Below are 22,026 nucleotides of genomic sequence, written 5' to 3' on the forward strand. Positions count from 1 at the left end.
ACAGCCACACAATCACAAATATGGACACATATGGAAACACATGCACAGAGAGACACACACACAGGATCCAATTCAGTCAACCAGTCTAAATATATTGAATTGGAATCTTACAATGAGATCATCCCATAAAAAGGCGCTCTCTCTCTCTCTCACACACACAGACACACACACACAAATAAGTGTAAGTAAGTGTTGTCTATTTAAAATAAAAATGTGAATTTTTAGAGATATATGACATGGATGACTGGTTGGCTTACAAGCCGTGAAGGCCTCAATATGCAAATTTGAATGCCTCAGCCCTCAGATATGATTGGCTGGCTGTGAAGCCGTGCAGGCCCTGATTTGTAAATTTGAATGTCTCAATCCTCACAGAGGATTGGCTGCCAGGGGACCTGGCAGTAATATATGGAAATAGTATGATTAAGCATAAATACTACATTTAGTAGAAATACTATGTTTTAGCACAAATACTATAAAAAGCAAAAATACTGTACTATGATTTGGTAGAAAAACTATAATTAATCAGAAATACTATATTCGGCAGAAATACTATATTTAGCACAAATCTTATAAAATAGCAGAAATAGTGTGATTTAGCACAATAGTAATAAGTTAAACAGAAAAATTGGAAAAGCAAAATGGACAGCTGAAAAAATGCTGAACATGCTGAGGGTCCCTCAAATATACTTGTTAAATGACAAAAATCTGCAAAAAAATATATAACAGCCACACAATCACAAATATGGACACATATGGAAACACATGCACAGAGAGACACACACACAGGATCCAATTCAGTCAACCAGTCTAAATATATTGAATTTGAATCTTACAATGAGATCATCACATTAAAAGGCTCTCTCTCTCTCTCTCTCTGTCTGTCACTCACTCACACACACACACACACACACACACACACACACACACACACACACACACACACACACACACACACACACAGCAGCAGCAAGTGAACTGGGGCTGTCAACAGCATGTTTGTTCACACCGAACGCGATGGACGCGAATAGAGCGTCAGGTTTACATGTAAAGTCAATGGAAAGGCGCAATGACGCGCGATTGCGGGTCCCGCGAAAATTCGGAAGGAGATTTGCGTCGCCAAAACGCGTGAAACGAGCGTCAGTGTAGCGCATCTGGCGCGTTTGACGCGCGAATAAAACCACGCGCGTGAGTTTTTGTGTTGCATTTTGTGCATACGCGCGTTTCGCGTCTACTGCTCGAGTTGGAAAATCTGAACTCCAGCATCAAATCGCGCCGCGACAACCAATCAGGAGCCTGGTGACGTGGCTCTGACCTAGGTCAAAGGGGCAGATCCAGCCAAAGCCATTCATTCTTCATTCAGTATGGAGGAAAAGCTAATCAGTGCTGTGGCTAATTACCCCGAGCTGTATGATGCCAGCTACTATTTCTACCAAGACAGGAATAAAAAGGACCTAGCTTGGAGGCACATAAGTGAGGAGATCGGGCAACCTGGTAAGTCCATTCCTTCTTCTTTTTAATTTTCAGACTGACCCGATGAAGCCGCACAAAAGCTAGCAAGCCCACCTACTGTCCCGCGATTTTCCCACTGTTGTACAAATACCTTTCCGCTAACCAGATAATGCGTTTATTCAGAGGACATCTGCAGGAGAAAGTGGAAGAGCCTCAGGGACACCTATAATAAGGAGAAGAGGACAGAGAGGAGAAGAGGAGTGGGTCTGCAGCAGGATCGGGGAGGAGATGGAAGTTCTTCGCGGTCATAGGGTTTCTGGACCCCTTCCTCACCCCGCGGGAGACTAGCGGAAATATGGTGCGGACCGTGGGGAACTTCTCCCCCGAGGACCAGGGACAGCCCGAAGAGGCAGCAGGGGAGTGTCAGTCAGAAGGTGTATGTTTACAATGAATTAATGTAGGCAGTTAATTTATGCGTGTTGTCATACAGGAATATATTTTGTTTATTAATAAACAGTATACAGTAGTCCCACTGTTCATCCGTCACCGCCTCGCCTTTTCGCTGATTTTTTTTTTTATTGCACCGTACAGCTTTCAACAATGCGCATTGCATTCTGCAGCCCAAATGACAAATCTCCTCCGTGTCGTGTCTCCTGCGCTTGCCAAACTTATCATGTTTGGTTTTGATAACCATCATGTCCAATAGAAAAAACAGCACTTAACTATGACCCTCATTCGGAAATAGACACCTGCACCGGGAGCGAAAAAGGCGCACAAAAGCGGCGCCGCAGACGGAGAAAAAGCGCGGCATAATACTTTTACGTTTTAAAATCGACAAAGGTTTGCACTTTGAGAATCAACTTGTGAGAACTGTGACCAGTGTTGGTCAAGTTACTTGAAAAAAGTAATCAGTAACTAATTACTGATTACTTCCCCAAAAAAGTAATCCCGTTACTTTACTGATTACTTATTTTAACTTGTTTTATCAGTTTTAATCTTTTAACTTTATGCATCAAGCAAACATTTAATTATATGCAACATTCTCTGAGTTGAAGAAATTAGTTTAACATTTAAACCTATTTTCTGCACATTCCAGCTCATAAAATAAAATATTTTGTGTGTTTACACTCACTCTTTCAAATAGATGCAAGTAAAACACAGCAGAAAATAAATAAAGTCAAAGACTCAGCGGTCCTGTTGCTCTATTTTCACCTGTAAAGCAGGACTGCGGTAGGCGGAGGTTTACCCTGGTGCAGGTGTACAGCGGTCAGTGGAAGGATACGGCAGTTTCTCTGTGAGTTTCCCATTACGTCGTAGCTACTCGGTGCTTGCTTGGAAGTTTAGGGTTTTTTTCGCTGTAAAAAGAAGTTTTCTTCCCACGCACAGCGGACACTAATGTTTTTGTCACTTTTTATGGAATCAAACTCAAAGTAAGGTCAGTACTTCCACGCTGCACGCTCATACTCTCTCCCGCACTCGATATGTGATCCATTGTTGATCTGCACACAGCTGTTGTCACTAACGGCGCACTCGCTTACGTCACTGTCGTGAGACATTCTCGCAAAAAATCACGGTTTTAGTAACGCAGTAACGCAGCGTTCCTACGGGAAAATAACGGTAATCTAATTACCGTTTTTGCAATAGTAATCCCTTACTTTACTCGTTACTCGAAAAAAGTAATCAGATTACAGTAACGCGTTACTGCCCATCTCTGACTGTGACTACTGTTCATGTGCTGCAATAAATGAGAGACCACTGTATATAATAATAAGTATATAATATTCTCTATGACTATTGTCTTCAGCCTGTTAACATTTAATATTCTCCTGATAGTCAAGTAATCATGCAGCAGAGTCCTCCCCTGTTGCTTCTCCTGGCTCCCCAGTCCCTGGTCCCTCAGCTCCTGCTCCTGCACCCACAGGTATGAACATCAAGCACTGATAGCTTGTTACTTGCTTGAATCCCCTTGTGATCACCTTTACTAAATATCTACAACCAATCTGTTCATATCCTGTTTTTTTTTTTTCAATTTTGAAAATGAAAATCTAGTAGCAGCCTTCTCATTACTTTGTGGTGGAGCTGGCTATCCTGGAGTCCCTAAAGAGGCCACGCCCGTCTCCAACAGAGCATTTCCTCCTCAGCCTTGTTCCTGCTCTGGAGAGCATGCCGCCTCAGACACGAGAATTCGTGAAATTTCAAATTTATAAATTAGTTTTTGAAAACAGCACAGCTGTGTTAAATTTGGAAACATTGGACCCTAATGATCAGTAGTTTTCTGATGAGGCAGCAGCTCTCCAGGGCAGAAACAATGTTCTTATTCTTCTCCTCCTTCTCCCTGAGGCTCTTCCACTCCAAGCTGGGTCCTTTTTATTCCTGTCTCTCTGTAAATAGTTAAATTTCATATATTTATGTTTTTGTTACTGAATTTATATATTTTATCAAATAAACATTTATAATGACAAATGTCTCTGTTCTACTACACAGCAAATATTGGCACCCGACTTGACACATGTAGAATTTATTTCATATTATACTAATGACAAATATACTAATACAGTGGGATGCAAAAGTTTGGGCAACCTTGTTAATAGACATTATTTTCCTGTATAAATCGTTGGTTGTTACAATAAAAAATGTCAGTTAAATATCATACAGGAGACACACACAGTGATATTTGAGAAGTGAAAAGAAGTTTACTGGATTTACAGAAAGTGTGCAATAATTGTTTAAACAAAATCAAGAAGACGGTAAACATAGGAGAGGCATTCTTCCACTTACATAAATGAATAAAAAACTTACATAGCACTATTACAAAATTGACAACATCTGAGATTTCAGAATCCAGATTGTCCATAAAGTAAAGAATGTCCTTAGATGTGAAGGCAGGTACATTGGAAATCCTGAGTGAAACCCAACAGTGTATTTCAAACCAAAAAGCATTAACATACTGACAAGTGAAAAATAGATGCTCTAGTGTTTCTGGATCGGAAGAACAGAAAGCACAAGAGTCAGCCTCAAAATTAAACCTTTTATGCAGGAATTCTCCAACTGGATAAATGCCGGATATGATTCTGAAGTGTGTTTCTTTCATTTTAGGCGCAAGTGGGTATTTTAGGTAAAAAGAAAATGACTTTTCTTTCAACATGCTATCAAGGTCATGTCTGACATTGACATTGTAGTTGCAGAATACTATTTGCTTAAAGGTATTAGAGATGAACTTATTATTAAATTGTTTGTCCTTTATTGAGGTATTACCTATCGTCAGTGAAGGTAAGCATGTTCTTATTAATGAATACTTTAAAGTATTTACGATAAGATTTAACAACGGTGTGGGTATCGCTTTACAAACCTTATTATAATTATTAAATGAAATCTCTATTTTATACTTATCAATAAATTCTTCATAAGATAGCAAGTTTCCATTTTTATCAAGCAGATCAACAACAAAACATACACCGTTATCATACCAGTCTGATTTAAATAAGGACTTCTTATTGATGACTATAACCCTATTATTCCACAACACAGAATTGTGAGGTGAAAAATTGTGGGTGAAAATTAGTTTAGTTTCCCAAAATTCAAAGCTTGCTTATAGAAACTAGACAACTTAAGAGGAATCTTACATATTTCATAATCACATCTGAGCAAAAAATCTACCCCCCCGACCTTATTAAAGAGTTTGTTTGGAATATGGTACCACGTAGATTGAGGATAGGAAATGCAGTCTTTTATCCATGTGAGCCTGAATGCAGCAATAATGGATTCAAAGTCTAAAGCTTTCAAGCCCCCATTTTCATAGTCTTTAACTAGTTGTGATTTGCGTATATAATGTGTTTTATTCTTCCAGATAAAGCTGAATATAATAGAATTGGACAGTTTAATCATTTTAGGAGATGTAAAAATTGAATAACAGGGGTATATGAGTCTTGAAAGTCCTTCTGCTTTAGACAGTAAGATACGACCTAATATGGATAAATCACGTGTTAACCAATGATTAAATATTTTTTTAACTACATTTAATCTAGGAGTTATGTTATTAATCTCTCGATCATTAGTATTTTTACTGATTATTAAACCAAGGTATTTTACTTCCTCTTTTACTGGAATATTGTTAATAGTATTTTGATTACAGCTGTGTACAGCTAAGATTTCACATTTTTTAAGGTTTAGTATTAAGCCGGATGCTTTTGAGAATGAAAGGATTGTATTAATTGCAGTAGAGACCATATTTACATTCCTTAGAAATAAGGCAGTGTCATCAGCAAATTGACTAATTTTAAATTCTTTATCAAGAATGTTTATGCCTTCCAGATCTGAAGAGAGTTTGATATAAATGGCAAGCATTTCTGCTGCAACAATAAACAATAACGGGCTAATAGGCCATCCCTGCCGAATGCCACGATAAATTTTAAAACTATTAGAAAACCCTTGATTGAGTGCAATACTACTTGTTATATCTCTGTACAACATTTTCACTACACTAACAAATCTGGGACCAAAACCCACAGCCTCCAGAGCTTTAAATAAAAAATTATGCTCCAAAGAATCAAAAGCTTTAAAGAAATCAAGAAATAAAATAAGGCTATCATGAGGAATTAAATGATTGTAATCCAACATATCTAATACTAAACGGGTATGATGATGGATATGACGTCCTTTTATAAAGGCTGACTGTGTCTCATCTATTATTTGAGTTATTCCTGTTTTTAATCTGTTGGCATAGACATGAGCTAATAATTTGTAATCACAGCAAAGAAGTGTGATAGGTCTCCAGTTATCTAAAAGGATAGGGTCCTTGTTTGGTTTAGGAAGTAAAGAAATGATTCCTCGTTTCATAGTTGGAGATAGCATCTGATCATTTATACATTCATTAAATACCTCTAGTAATAGATCTTTAATGTCACTCCAGAAATATCTGTAAAATTCAATCGTGATTCCGTCAGGACCTGGTGATTTACCACTCGCCATTTGGGAAACAGCAGTATCCAATTCAGTTAAAGTGATTTCAGACTCATTGAGATTTTTAAAGTGTGTGTCAATTTGAGGAATTTTTTCATGGATAGAGCTAAAAAAAAGAATTAGTCTCCGAACTGGAATAATTTGTAGTGTAGAGGGCTGAATAGAACTCTGTAATATAGTTATTTATAGTCTGTTGGTCTTCAGTCAGGGTATTATTAATTTGTAACTTCATTATAGTTTTTTATGGTTGGTATGTTTGGTATGTACCAATTTAAAGTCATGCCATTTGGGCTTCAAGGTGCACCAGCGACATTCCAACGATTAATGGACCATTCAATTCAATTTTATTTATATAGCGCCAAATCACAACATAAGTCGCCTCAAGGCGCTTCATAGATACAGAGAAAAACCCAACAATCATATGATCCCCTATGAGCAGCACTTTGGCGACAGTGGGAAGGAAAAACTCCCTTTTAACAGGAAGAAACCTCCGGCAGAACCAGGCTCAGGGAGGGGCGGGGCCATCTGCTGCGACCGGTTGGGGTGAGAGAAGGAAGACAGGATAAAGACATGCTGTGGAAGAGAGACAGAGGTTAATAACAGATATGATTCAATGCAGAGAGGTCTGTTAATACATAGTGAGTGAGAAAGGTGACTGGAAAGGAAAAACTCAATGCATCATGGGAATCCCCCGGCAGCCTACGTCTACTGCAGCATAACTAAGGGAGGATTCAGGGTCACCTGGTCCAGCCCTAACTATATGCTTTAGCAAAAAGGAAAGTTTTAAGCCTAATCTTAAAAGTAGAGATAGTGTCTGTCTCCTGAATCCAAACTGGAAGCTGGTTCCACAGAAGAGGGGCCTGAAAACTGAAGGCTCTGCCTCCCATTCTACTTTTAAATACTCTAGGAACAACAAGTAGGCCTGCAGAGCGAGAGCGAAGTGCTCTAATAGGGTGATATGGTACTACAAGGTCATTAAGATAAGATGGGGCCTGATTATTTAAGACCTTGTATGTGAGGAGCAGGATTTTGAATTCAATTCTGGATTTAACAGGAAGCCAATGAAGGGAAGCCAAAACAGGAGAAATCTGCTCTCTCTTTCTAGTCCCTGTCAGGACTCTTGCTGCAGCATTTTGGATCAGCTGAAGGCTTTTCAGTGAGTTTTTTGGACATCCTGATAATAATGAATTACAGTCGTCCAGCCTGGAAGTAATAAATGCATGAACTAGTTTTTCAGTGTCACTCTGAGACAGGATATTTCTAATTTTAGAGATGTTGCACAAATGGAAGAACGCAGTCTTACATATTTGTTTAATATGTGCGTTGAAGGACATGTCCTGGTCAAAAATGACTCCAGGGTTCCTCACAGCGTTACTGGAGGCCAAGGTAATGCCATCCAGAGTAAGAATCTGCTTAGATACCATATTTCTAAGCTTTTCAGGGCCGAGTACAATAACCTCAGTTTTATCTGAATTAAGAAGCAGAAAGTTAGCGGCCATCCAGGTCTTTATGTCTTTAAGACATTCCTGCAGTTTAACTCATTGGTGTGTGTTATCTGGCTTCATGGACAGATAGAGCTGGGTGTCATCTGCATAGCAGTGAAAATGTATGCTATGTCTTCTAATGATACTGCCTAAGGGAAGCATGTATAATGTAAACAGAATTGGTCCTAGCACTGAACCCTGTGGAACTCCATAATTAACCTCAGTGTGTGAAGAGGACTCTCCATTTACATGCACAAACTGGAGTCTATTAGATAGATATGATACAAACCACTGCAGTGCAGTACCTGTAATACCTACAGCATGTTCTAATCGCTCTAATAGGATATTATGGTTGACAGTATCGAACGCTGCACTGAGGTCTAGCAGGACAAGCACAGAGATGAGTCCACTGTCAGAGGCCATAAGAAGATCATTTGTAACCTTCACTAAAGCTGTTTCTGTGCTGTGATGAGCTCTGAAACCTGACTGAAACTCTTCAAATAAACCATTCCTCTGCAGATGATCTGTTAGCTGTTTGACAACTACTCTTTCAAGGATTTTTTAAATGAAAGGAAGGTTGGAGATTGGACTATAATTAGCTAAGACTGCTGGTTCTAGAGATGGCTTTTTGAGTAAAGGTTTAACCCTTTAGAGCCGGTCGGAGCGGGCACGCTCTGTTTTACGTAACTATTTTTAAATCCCGGTAGCTCTGCAACCACGTGAGCTAGCACAATAATTTTTTTTGCATATGAAACCGGAGGAGTTGTACTTACATCTTATGCCATCAGCTTGTCCTAGGTCACGGTTTCCTTCCACACAAAGCTTTGCAAAAACTGCATAAAAAGCGCTTGCAGGAACAAAAACATAATATTCCAGAAACACGCTTTGCCGATCCGATCAGCTGTTCATAACACTTCCTACGTTGGAATAGACGTCAGCGCGAACTTTTGCATGTCCGCCATTACCTGCTTCGACGGTTTTGTAGAATATTGCACTTTTTTGCAATTTATGTAATTACTATGCACTTAATGCATACATATTATTAAAATCTGGGCTATAATTGTTGTATTGATGTATAGCAACTTGAAATGCTCCCAAAAATGGCACCACACCATGTAAAAATATAATATAAGCTCTGGCAGACTTGGTTCTATGGTAGGTCTTAAAGGGTTAACTACAGCTAGCTTGAAGGCCTGTGGTACATAGCCGATCATTAGAGATAGGTTGATCATATTTAAGATCGAAGAATTAATTAATGGCAGGACTTCTTTGAGCAGTTTTGTAGGAATGGGGTCTAAAAGACACGTTGAAGGTTTGGAGGAAGTAATTATTGAAGTTAACTCAGAAAGATCAATTAGAGAAAAAGAGTCTAACTTAACATCAATGGTACTAAGAGTAGCTGTAGATAATATTACATCTGTGGGATGATTATTGGTAATTTTTTCTTTAATGATAAAAATTTTATTTGTGAAGAAGTTCATGAAGTCATTACTAGTTAACGTTAAAGGGATTGTTGGCTCAAAAGAGCTCTGACATTTTGTCAGCCTGGCTACAGTGCTGAAGAGAAACCTAGGGTTGTTCTTATTTTCTTCAATCAGTGATGAATAGTAAGATGTTCTGGCTTTGCGGAGGGCTTTCTTATAAAGCTGCAAACTATTTCTCCAGGCTAAATGATGATCCTCTAAATTTGTGACACGCCATTTCCTCTCCAGATTGTGAGTCATCTGCTTTAGGGTACGTGTTTGAGAATTATACCACGGAGTCAGGTACTTCTGATTTGAGACCTTAGTTTTCACAGGAGCTACAGTATCCAGAGTCGTACGTAGTCAGGAGGTGAAATTATTAACAAGATAATAATTCAATAATAACACATCTCCCATGTACTAAGAGATGTGTCAGCATTCTCTGCAGCATATCTGGATGACGTGGTGGTGTACAGCCAGTCCTGGGAAGAGCATGCAGACCTACAGAAGGTGCTACACTCCATCAGAATGGCTGGACTGACTATCAATCCCAAGAAGTCCTCCATAGCCAACAGAGAAGTGGAGTACTTGGGCTTTGTAGTTGGCTCGGGGAAGATAAAGCCGCAGGCTGGAAAGATTGAAGCAATTCAGTCCTTCCCAGTTCCGACAACAAAAAGGAAGGTGAGAGGTTTTCTGGGTCTAGTAGGCTGGTACAGGAAATTCATACCTTCTTTTACAGAGCGATCCACTGTACTGAATGATCTCACAAAAGGCTTAGCCCCCAACAAAGTGCGTTGGACAGAAGACTGTGAGCAAGCATTCAGAGACCTCAAGGAAGCAGTTACACATACAGTTCTACACAGTCCAGACTTCAGCAAGCCATTCATCTTGCAAACTGATGCTTCAGGAGTTGGCCTTGGTGCTGTCCTTCAGCAAGAGGTGGATGGTGAAAGAAGGCCTGTGGTGTTTCTGAGTTGGAAACTACTCGACAGGGAGACGAGGTATTCGACGGTGGAGAAAGAGTGCTTGGCCATGAAATGGGCTATTGAGGCCTTGAGGTATTATCTTCTGGGACGTCACTTCACTCTGGAGACTGATCATCGTGCCTTCCAGTGGTTGAACCGCATGAGGGATGCGAATGCCCGCATTGCAGGATGGTACCTGTCTCTGCAGCCTTATGACTTTACGGTCCAGTATAGGCTGGGGAAGTCAAATGTGGTTGCTGATTGTTTATCTAGGATGACAGAGGAGTGAAGCACTTCGCGCTTAAGAGAGGGAGGAGGAAATGTAAGGAAGAGGACTCCCTTACTGCATTTATTTATATTATATTATCTGTATAGCACTTTAGAGCACACCTTTCACTTTATTAAAAGCACCTTATCAAGCACTTTATTTAGCATTGCACTTTAAGCATGGATTTGCACACAAGAAGTTTAAATATTTATTGACTATTTATTGGGAATTTTAAAATCAGTTGGTAGCCTTATTTCAGATCCTGCACAGCTGCTCCTCGTCAAGGAATGTGGTGGTTGTCTGTCAAGAGTAGTGATGGGACGTTCTGTATCGAGGCTTCGGAGCGTGTGTCGAGTAATGGAGGGGGCGTTTCCGCGAAGCGCGTATCGAGGCTTGCTTCATTTATGGGAGGAGCTGAAAATGATGACGTCCGAAGCCTCGCTGCCCGGCTGTACCACGTGACTGGTTCATGAAGTGGTTCGAACTTTGCCGCGAGATATGACAGCGATATAAACCCCTCAGACTTCATTAAAAAATGTGGGTGTTTGATGGAGAGTTGCGGTTAGTGAGAGTTTGGAGACAGTTTGGAGGTTTATGAGAGTGAGGAGAGAAAGTCAGGAGAGAATGGAGCCAGCTAAGAAGAGGAGGATGTCCTCCCCTGTGTGGGAACATTTTGATCTTATTCCTCCCAACAAGGTATGTAAATTTCTACAGAAGATGTATTGTCATGATACTGATGGTGCAATACAATTTATGTTGAGCTGTCTTGACTTTTGTACAAGGTGAAGTGTTTGCTATGTGCCAGGGAGCTGGGATATAACAACAACACCTCATCCATGCTTAGGCACTACAGAGCTTTGCATGAGAATAAGGGGGACACCGATTGTGGAGCAAGACCAGGTGAGCCATCAAATGCAATGATAATATAGCATGCAGTAATGTTACTAAATGATATAACAATATTATACAACTGTTATAAGTTACGTGTGTGATATTTATATTTGTGCTTTATCTTTATTGTCTTTCCTCAGGAGAACAATCTCAAATAGATGAAGACCTGGTTAGCATGGTGATTGAGGACTCCCAGCCATTTAGCATTGTGGAGGACAAAGGATTCAAAAGATTTGTTAAATCATTAAATCCTAGCTATGTTCTCCCCACTAAAAAGGCCATAAAAGCAGTGAAAATTTAGTTTTTACAGAATAAAATGTGAACAGGCAGGACTGAGGCTCAAAGCCTCAGTGTGTAGCTGTCCATACCTCAACGTTACAAAAGCACAACTACTGTCCACACCCCAACCACACCTCACCTCACAGTAAATGATCATTTCCATTTCAAGCATTTCCAAATAATCATTTCCCATACTGCCACTATAAATATACACAGTATACTGCCATCACTACAATATACATGTTTTACACACTCCTTTTGTTGTTGACATTTACAGGCTGTGTGCAAAATGCCACACTCTTCAAATTCATGCCAGCTATTATTTTTACGTCCAGTAGGTGTCCTGCTAGAGCAAATGAAGCTTCATGAAGCTTCGCGTTGGGGTGAACCAATTGGATGAAAAGCTTCAGTGCTTCATGGGGCTTCATCTGCCCATCACTAGTCAAGAGAGAAGAATGAGATTGTGATTAAGGTTTACCAGTAAGGAAAACTAATGCAAATTTGTGTGTGAAATCTAGGAATAAAAGTGGTGCAAATAAGTGTTTGTAAGATAATGATTACTCACCTTTCTTGCCTGTGTCCTCTTCAAGGTGTTTGGGCAAATGTTTCCCCGGGGGCCAGACACCATTTAAAGGTTCCGGGAGAGACCTTTGGTAAAGAGAGTGTGGTGAATCTTGTGCTTGGGTTTCTGGGTTTTTATAATATTGGGTTTGGTGTAACATTAAAGTGTGAAATATTTATTAATATGTAAATGTGAAGATGTATTTATGTATTTATTTATTCTAATTGATATATTGTATACTGTGGTGGAAGGTTGGGATTTAAGAATTTACCTGAGAGTGGAATAATGGTTAAGTCTGTGACAGCTGAACATATTTAAGGCTGCCAGTTGTCATTAGAGGATAGATTTTTGTGCTGTGAAGAAGCTTGACAAATTAATTGTTGTAAGGAGAGCTGTATAGGAAATAAATGCTTTTTTGTTCCACTACACTTGCCTTGGTCCATCTCACTGTGTTTCCAGCCACTAAGGGCCGCCCTGTTACAAGCACATTTTATTTTAACCACTAATAAGTCTGATTTCCTGCTTTTATTGGGGGAAATGTATATTTTGAAGAGTCTGTTAATATTTAGATTGGATACATTTGGCTTTATTCACCAGCAAGTTTTCTACAACCTTTCAGTTTTATGCCACTAATATCTCAAAATCCCTCCTTTGTTCTGTTGTCCTTTTAAAGAGATAAAGGTAAAGATAACCTTTACTAGTCCCACACGTGTGAAATTTATTGTGTCACAGCAGAAAGTGGACAGTGCAAAGTTATAGCAGCAAAAATTAAGAGAAACACTGGAATAGGATAAGATAATAAGAATAAGATACTATATACAATAGAATAAAATACTATATACAACAGAATTATTGTAATGTAATGTCTCCATTACAGATTGGTGTTTAGTTCACTTGATAGTTATTGATCCTGTACAAACATGCTATTGCTTATATATATATATATATATATATATATATATATATATATATATATATACACACACATATATACATAATCCTATGGAAGCCTTAGTGGCTTCATATATCATGGAGGTATAATTTTTGCACATAGATTGAATTATTGTATCACAGATGATACTTAGTTAATATTATGACTAATATTTATAAAATGATCTGACAATTATCGAACCAGAAGTTTTTTTGGTTTGTTTGTTTATTAGTTAATTTGTTTTTCTTTCGATACAAGTTGTCACGTTTTTCTATTGACAGTAATATCCAGTAAAAACATTTTTGTGAAGAGGGGTATCCCTGAGAGGAGAGAGGCGGTGCGCGTGCTGTGACAGCGTGAGCACGGACATGCGTAGAGAATTCGGCGCGCGAAAGCTGTAGCAGGAAGTGAGAGAAGCTGAAGGGAAACGGCGGCCAGTTTGGGATTTGAATCTCTCAAACTACTCTCATAATCTACAAACATCTACAATAATATGGCAGACCCAAAGGTGAGGTCTATCATTCTAGGACGTGTAATGCTTTATGATTGCTGGGAAATAACAATTTTGTGACAAACATTGTTTTTCATGTGTCATAATTTGTCAAAGTTTCGAAAGGAAGCCGTGTGCAAGAAATGCCGACAATGATCTTGTCTTTGGTGATGCTATGAAACACTAATTGATATTTTTTCAGTGATGTAAAAGGTAACGGAACGCCAATGGACTTGTAAAAGTGCACAGTGTTAACCGTTGTAAAATTTTCCACTCTTAACACTTCCGTTACAGTTCACGAGCCCATAATTCAAAGTGTGCAGCCAGCAAACGTGTTAACATTAGCTTCATACTGTGAACATTAGCATAGGGAGGTGATGTGCGCAAGAGCATTAGTGCTTCTACTACACGATCACATCGGTCAGTTTTTTAAACTGGGTATTTTTCAATTAGTATACTTCTCACTAGCTCAGGGCAACGAGGTTAGCTAGGTTGCTTGCCTTTGTCTGCCAAGCACAATACTTGCTAACATTAGTTAGCTAGTGTTAGCTCTATATCAGGGCGCTGTTTACTGTCTGTTAGTAGTGACGGTGTTATATTAAATAGACTGCTCGAAAATCACACAAGTTACTGAAAAAATACTGCAGTTGTGCTAAGCGTTTTGCTTAGCACAACTGCAGAGGTGCAAAAAAAAAAGAGAAAGTCGGATTGTTAGCTCCGGGCTAGCCGGCTAGTGAAAGGCCTGCGTTTCTAGCTAGGCAAGTTCACAACGAGTTGTCTTAGGAAAAAATAAAGTTGGATAAATATTTGATGACAATACTAAAGTAAAATGAAGCTTCAACTTTAGGGGGCCGGGGGGAATTGAGTTAATTTAATGTACTTTTCCTCTTAGGACCAGGAAGACCATGATACCACTGCAGATGGTGCAGAAGACCCTAATCATGATCCCCACTTTGAGCCCATCGTGTCTCTTCCTGAGCAGGATGTGAAAACATTAGAGGAGGATGAGGAGGAGCTGTTTAAAATGTAAGTTGCTTACCATGTGAACACATTAACAGAGACACATTAATCAGTTTCCTAATACTGAGGTGTTCTGCTGTTTTCATAGGCGGGCCAAACTATATCGTTTTGCCTCTGAAAACGACCCGCCGGAGTGGAAGGAGAGAGGAACTGGAGACGTCAAGCTGCTGAAACACAAAGAGAAGGGCACAATCCGCCTCCTGATGAGGAGAGATCGAACTCTAAAGATCTGTGCCAACCATCACAGTGAGTCAAATCTGATTTCATTGCTATTCATGTCATGACAACAATTGGCCATATGTAACCTAAACAATATGGGTGAGTGGTGTGAAGATGTGTTATTTAAAGCCAAGGTGTACTCGCTGACTGGGCGTCCAAGTATTTTTTGCTTGTTTTTATTGCAAACATTTTCTGATGTACATGTAAGTACAAAAAGACCATAGGCCCCATGTGATTCCCCCCGTCACCCTTCCCCACGATCTTTAAATGAGTCAAATCCCTGGTATTAGTGGCAACAACAGAACTATAGATGAGCAAACGAGAGGTTGAGGGGTGGGTGTTAGAGGTACTGGGCTTGTAATCTCATCCGGTTGTGATATTATCCAGACTGTGATATTTTTTTGTGTGTTGGTTTGATTGGGAAAAATGTGTGTTTTACTCCTCCCTCCACTCATGTGTGGAGATAAGAAATGGTGCATCTGTGTGTTTAATTCCCAATTGAAACTACTAGATATTAAAAAAAAAAATCTATTTAAGTGACTGTGCTCATACCAGCACTTTATGTGTTCTTGTTAACCACAGTTTTACCAATGATGGAGCTGAAGCCCAATGCTGGCAGTGACAGAGCATGGGTGTGGAACACACTAGCTGATTATGCAGATGAATGCCCCAAACCTGAACTTCTGGCAATCCGCTTTTTAAATGCTGAAAGTAAGTATTTAGGTACCCATTTCAACATTACACATTAATTCTCCCAGAGCTCTTTAACTTGGATTTTAAATTATGTTACATTATGTTCTGTTGCAGATGCTCAGAAGTTCAAGGTGAAGTTTGACGAGTGCAAGGAGGAAGTCAGAAAACATCTAGAGCAAACAGGTACATGAAGCTTAAACTTTTAGGTTTTTTCCCCCCCCTAGATATCGCATATGTGAATTTTCTGAGAAGCAAGTGAAGCAAAACAGTTTTGTCAACATAAACGAGTCCATAATGTAGATCACATCAACATTAGATAGGAATTGTCAGTAATTTTACTTGGAAACATGTCAGTAGCAAGTACTTTCAGAACCCTGAATGCAACATTTTGCTAAGGTTAAAATGACTTGTGTTGACCTAAGACTGAATTCAAACTGAGGGCAATGTGACATGAGGATAGGGGCTGTGAGCATGCAGACACACTCTGTTCTCTGCTGCCAACTTCAGCTGGGGACTTTTTCTGTCTGCTACATGAACACGCAGAATGTAACACTTTACTAGTTTTCTAAAAGACTGGTGTCGGTATGTTCTGCTACATTACAATTCAGTTTTCACAGGCCCATGGTGTTCGTGTCATAGAAAGGTTAGACTGTTGTAGAGTGTGTTGAGTAAACCTACTGTACTTCTGCACCTTTCAAAACCATGAATTTAATTCTTCTTCGACAAGATGTGTATGCTGAGGGTCACTGTTTTGCTGCAAAGCCCATTTTATTTTTTGTTAAGTGTCAGTTCATGTATGTATCTTTATTTATTTGCTGGTTTTCAGGGTGGGTGGACTGATTTCTAGCTCAATCATAGCACCATCACGTCTCACTAATATGGGATGAGCTTCTGAAGTTCTCCAAACAGAATGCTTCTTGTTTAAAGATTAAAAAAAAAAATCCAATTCATCAACAAAACATTGTTCATTCAAACCATTGTATCAGTCTTGATACATTTCCGCACATTTGGAGCTCATGCTCACACCTGATTGTCATCCTGGTGACTGTAAACATCTGGTTGTTATTTGACCTCTGGGTTTACATGCATGTGCCTCTTACAGATGAATATTGGATCATTTTCCTGACTAACCCCTTAAATGTCAGTCAGCGTTTCAATTTCAGTTGTTTTATTGGGTTATCCTTATTTTTGATTATTTTGTTTTAGGTAATATTTCTACAACACAACAGTCAAAGCTGTAGAATGCAGCATTGCTTCTTAGCTAATGGCACTTATCCCTGTTTGCTTTTCACAGGCAACAGCGATAGTGCGAACAAGGTGGCAGAGAAGTTGGAGGAACTCTCTGTGAAAGACAAGGCATCAGTGGAAAAGAAGGAAGAGGCGAAAAAGGAGACTGAGAAGAAGGAGGTGAAGGATGAGAAGAATTGAGAACCAAGAACTTGCTTTTGCTGATCTTCAATATATCGGTTTTTCCTCTTTTTCTACAATAGACTCTAAACGAACTGAATTTGGACACTTGCATAATATTATTAGGTTTTCTTTTTATTGTTTTTTGCCTCAAGATCACAAGTCCTTGATGCCAATGGGGGAAAAAAATACACGCTAGTGATTTTTTTCTGGAAAAAGTCCTTCCTTTCCCACCCCTTTCCCTCTTTGCACCGTGGAATGCCACGCTTTCCATCGTTGTCATCTACAGTTCAATGTTACTTCAAACAAACTGTGAAAAGAGGCTTGTGATAGTGATGATTCCCACATTGGGGTATTTTTTTTGTTTGGTTTGTTTTTGCTATTCTGATAAAGAGTTTTGTTTGTAGAGGGAGAGGATAACGTAGCCTGCTCGATGGCAGCGCAGGGTCATTGAACAGGTATTACAGAGGTGCATTTTAAGTATAAAATCCCATGTTGCATCTCAGTGGGCCGCCTTACCCTGTCCACTGTTAATGCTCCTACTGTTAGACAACAAGGCAAAGACTTCTCACTGACTGCCTTGCAGAAGTAGTTCCTTCTTTGGTCAGTTCTGTTGGGAACTGATTTGAAGGGAATCCACTCCAGAAAGTTGAGGGGCATCAGATGAGTACTGCTCTGTGCAGTGTGCACTGATGGTTGACTGATAGGAAATGAGATGCACTTAGCTATTTTTTTTTTTTTTGTCCTGACAAACATCAAGTCCAAAGTAAACAGTCCATCAGTTTGGTGCAGCTATGCTCTGACTTGCGTTCCTCAGTAGTAAATCAAGTTTGTATTGTTTAGATCATAACATTCCCAGACTTTAAAGCATGTAGAGTATATGTAACAGAGTGTGCCCTCTTTGATCTGTGTGCTCACCACCCTCTCCTTTTCTTTCCACTAATTGAGTTCTTAACCTTGCCTCTGAAGTGCATCTAAGTGCCAGTGCATCTGTAAATACATGAATATGGATGAAATGTTGCTTCTCATTTGCACAAATGATTTGAAATGTTTCGTCCAACTTCGAATAAAAGCTGTCAAAGACCACACGTTTGCATTCATATAAAGTCACTCGTTTGTTGTTAGGAATAATCAGTCTGATTCAAAGAGTCGGAAACTTTATTTACTCTGCTCAGGTCATTGGGAAATATTTCCTCTTCACAAAAATAGGAACGCATGTACAGTTACAGTATATTCTTCATTTTTAATACACATTGAACTTTCTATATGAGTTTCAGAAAACAAAAGTCAGCTTGTGGCTGATGCAACAGAGTCATTGCTGACTGTCAGGAATGGCCCCTGACCTGCAGTGATGTCCATCCCAGAAAAACAACATTGGACTAACGGCAGTCATCTTAAAGAGGAATGACATCGATTAGCTCTTTAGATATGTGGTCAAACAGGGTCTGGGAGTCACGATTGATCGGCTTTTTCAGCAAACTCAGCAGCCATTGGTCTGTTCTGGGATTTCAAGATGTTCCACTTTGCCATTCCGCTGACATTCCTACCCGTCCGAATTTCCAAAAAACTAGCCCTGTATACCACAGCCTCACAAACTATTTTAATCATTTCTCAAATACAGGAGTTGGAACAGACGAGCGCGACCGTGCTTTGCAGTAATGTCTTCATTGGTAAGGCAACTGGGTGAGACCTTAAATGGGAGACAACTCTTGCCACAGAAGGTTCAAGAAAGTGTACCCAGTCAGAGATCGTCACAGGTGTCACCTGCTGCTCAGTACAAAACACTTCTGCTATTTCACTGTCAAGTGAGTCAGCCATAGTTTGCTTTGTATGGAAACAAAGTTTCTTCCCAAAGGCAACAATGGCTTATTGTTAATGCAACCAAATGCAACATTTACATTCTAGTAACATCTGGCATGTTGTGTCATTGTCCACTTAGTTTTCATCAGCTATTTTAAAGGTATTACTTTTTTTTTTTTGATTAACAAAAAAGTAACGGCAGTGCCAGAGCTGTACCAGACAGCTACTGCGAATTAATGAATTTGGCATTTTCACTCTTTGTGACATAGCATTACATGACCTATTTGTTGTCTCTTTGAAGATGTGGTGTGTAGCCGCTTTTGGCACTTAAAGGTCAAGGCTGCTTTTATGCAAAGCCCAGTCCTCAACGTCATCATTTAGACAGTTCATATCATTGTGGATTATGTCATAACTTCTGTTTTTAACACTGCCATGTAGAACAAATTCTATCTACTTTATTTACCCATCTTTCACAATCTCATCCATTTATTGAAATTATAATTTAAGAACAAACTCCACTCGAAACAGCAATTCCATATAAAAGGATACTTTTTTTAAAAAAAAGGAAAAGTACAAAATAAAAAGTGTGACCAATGTTTGTTTTTTTTAACTGATACTGATTTGTTTCATTTAATCTTCCTATATGTATAGTTATAGCAAAAACATAGCTTATTGACTAAATATTTTTCCTTTTTTGAGTTTGACAAAGTTTCATTTGGTTGGTGGACTCATTCTGTACTCAGTGAAAAACACTGGGATGAGGTATTCTGGTCTTTCAGAGCACAATATAATCACCCCAGCTCTTTTGATGTGGCTGATGCTGAAATCACAAACTGAAAAAACAAAAAGCCATGATTGGATACTGAATCCTCATTACGGGGTAAAGGGGCGGGGCTGTGCTAGTTTGCAACTCTAAAAATCTGTGCTCCACAAACAGGAAGCGGAGACATTTATAATATTCAATTTAATGTCAACCTGCATCTCTGCATGCATGAGTTCTTGAGAAAATTCTTTAGAAAAATAAAGTGTGTTCATTAAAAGCGACTTTTTCATTAAATTTGGAATGCAACCACCCAAAACTAAAGTAAAAGTTAGGTACTCTGTAGAAGAGTGGGTGTTCCTCAACCCCTTACCACGTGCTTTAAGGATGGATGGATCCCTCTGAAAGTGAAACCAGTACGTTAGTGCCTTAAACCTGCATTTGTTGTAATAGCCAGCAGGGGGCAACACTTCTGGTTACACAAAACAAGTCTTATGGAATTCAAAAAGAAAAAGTAATCCTAAATCTCACTTGATTTCTAATGCATCTTCCAAATGAGATCATGGTATCAGTAGCTAGGATCAAGTTGTTTTTATGTCGGTTTTTTTAATACTCCATGGTGTTAATTTAGTAAAACATGGTCCCATTTATGACAAAAGGAGACGGTCAGGCAGGGGATACACTGGGATGTGCAGTGCCCTCTGTTCCACCCTTCACTTTCTCTAGCATACTAAACCAGTGCTAGTCGGACAACTAATGAGTCAGCTGTTCTGTTTGATTTTTGCAGTAAGTGCAGTTTGTTTTAAGCCTGATTTTCACAGGCTAAAATTAGCATCCAGTTGATGTCACAGTATAAAACAGATGCAATCCGCTGATCGAAGATGCTAACTAATGTTAACTGATCAGCTGTGCCCTCCGTTTCAAATGTGTTTAAAAAGAGAAAAAAACTCAGCTAAATCCTAAAGTTAGTCCTTCAAAACAGGAATCTCCAAACAAATGGGTGATGTCATTGTATTGTGGAACATCTTTTATATACAGTCTTTGCCCAATCAAATAACCATGTCAGGGTTGAGGAACACCCGCTCCTGTTCTGCAGAGCTCTTTCCTTGTCACCATCTCCAGTTTCTCATCTGACTTGTGTTGCTTTTTTTTTTTACTGCCCTTGCACATATCGTCTCCACATAAACCTCCATCACATCTCCACCAGACATGGCATGAACAGTACAAGTTAATGTGAAGCACCTTGACTTTTTGAGGTCAGCTGAAAAGAGTCTTCTTGCAGAAATCCGTAGCAAGTCAAGTGTTTAATCGATCTGTAGTGTTTCTGTTCAGCCCTCAGCGTTCGCTGGAGCGAAAGTTTGCGTGTAACATTTGGAACAACAAGCGCTTCATAAACACAGATGAGAGACGACGGTAAAAACATTGACGATCTCACTGGACGGTCCACGACGATGGACTACAAAATATTAAGGACAAACACTCTGCACACGCACAGTACAGCCTGCAACGTTAACAACCGACAACCCACCCCTCTGGCACAAACACACACGGGCATATAGCTAAACAAGACCCTCAAAAGAGCAAAGAGATCCTCTGATTTTGAAGAGTAAACAGGGGGGGGTACTATGCACCCCTCACTGCCTGTTATCTTATTAAAATAACAGAGGAGAATCTCTGTGGCAGAGCGTCCACTGTGGGTCATTGGTGGATGTGGTGTCCCTGCTCACACTGATATCTCATACGTGGTGCCTCCTACGCCTGTCACCTTTTTGACGTTACTGTGGCGACTGGGACTGAGGGCGGCACCCTGGGCACTCGGGTGGCAGTCCATCTGCCCATTAACTTTCATGGCCTCTCTGAGTGGAAAGAGAAGAATAAGAAATGATTCAACAAACAAATCAAACACTAAGGGATGTGAAAACGTGCACATCAGTTGGAACAGCAACACAATTTTATATGTCAGTCAGAACCCGCCCACCCAAAAAAAAAAAACAAGACAGCAACGTGGATGATTAGTCAAGTGTTTACTTGTTAGTAAAGTAAAAGGCTTGAAAATGTTAGTGGAGTCAGTAAAGAGCATGCAAAATGAAAAAGGAATGATTGTCACACAGTTTTATTCAACGAAAGGCAAACAAACAAATCAAAACAGAATGTGTACGACTTCACACACCAGACATAACTTGTGAATAAATGAGCAGAACAGTGGGACAAAAAAAACCATACACGACACAACTGCTACATGTTGCCTCGATTAGCAGTACCCTAGTGCCCTATGTATTGCTGGTTGTGTCCAGCAGAGGGAGCAGCGTTTCCATCCAGAATACATTCAGTGACCTCCAGACCCCGGCTCTGTACAATGCATGCAGTACCCCAGGAGTTACATTAG

General features: G+C 39.6%; 2 protein-coding genes and 1 non-coding gene across 3 annotated transcripts in view; 2 read left to right on the forward strand and 1 right to left on the reverse strand.

The window, feature by feature from the left end:
• Positions 1-13,612: 13,612 nt before the first annotated feature.
• On the forward strand, positions 13,613-18,166 carry ranbp1 (RAN binding protein 1). The gene is made up of 6 exons (XM_085474413.1): positions 13,613-13,759; positions 14,634-14,767; positions 14,850-15,007; positions 15,563-15,691; positions 15,788-15,856; positions 16,968-18,166. The coding sequence occupies exons 1-6, from the start codon at positions 13,745-13,747 to the stop codon at positions 17,099-17,101; spliced, it is 639 nt and encodes a 212-aa protein (XP_085330539.1). The 5' UTR covers positions 13,613-13,744; the 3' UTR covers positions 17,102-18,166.
• LOC146696314 (small nucleolar RNA SNORA77) lies at positions 16,147-16,275 on the forward strand. Its single transcript, XR_014923441.1, has one exon. It is a non-coding gene; the product is annotated as a small nucleolar RNA SNORA77 (small nucleolar RNA).
• Positions 18,167-18,220: 54 nt separating the features above from the next.
• The window catches only part of zdhhc8b (zDHHC palmitoyltransferase 8b), a 63,530-nt gene continuing 59,724 nt past the window's right edge, over positions 18,221-22,026 (reverse strand). The window contains exon 11 of the mRNA XM_085474409.1: positions 18,221-21,496. Coding sequence (XP_085330535.1) covers positions 21,364-21,496 — 133 coding nt within the window. The 3' untranslated portion in view covers positions 18,221-21,363. The remainder of the gene's footprint in view (positions 21,497-22,026) is intronic.

The sequence above is a fragment of the Copadichromis virginalis genome, linkage group LG12 (assembly GCF_057382275.1).
Source record: "Copadichromis virginalis isolate Kocher_CV1m ecotype Utaka linkage group LG12, C_Virginalis_male_GT1.1, whole genome shotgun sequence".
In the NCBI taxonomy this organism is placed as follows: domain Eukaryota; kingdom Metazoa; phylum Chordata; class Actinopteri; order Cichliformes; family Cichlidae; genus Copadichromis; species Copadichromis virginalis.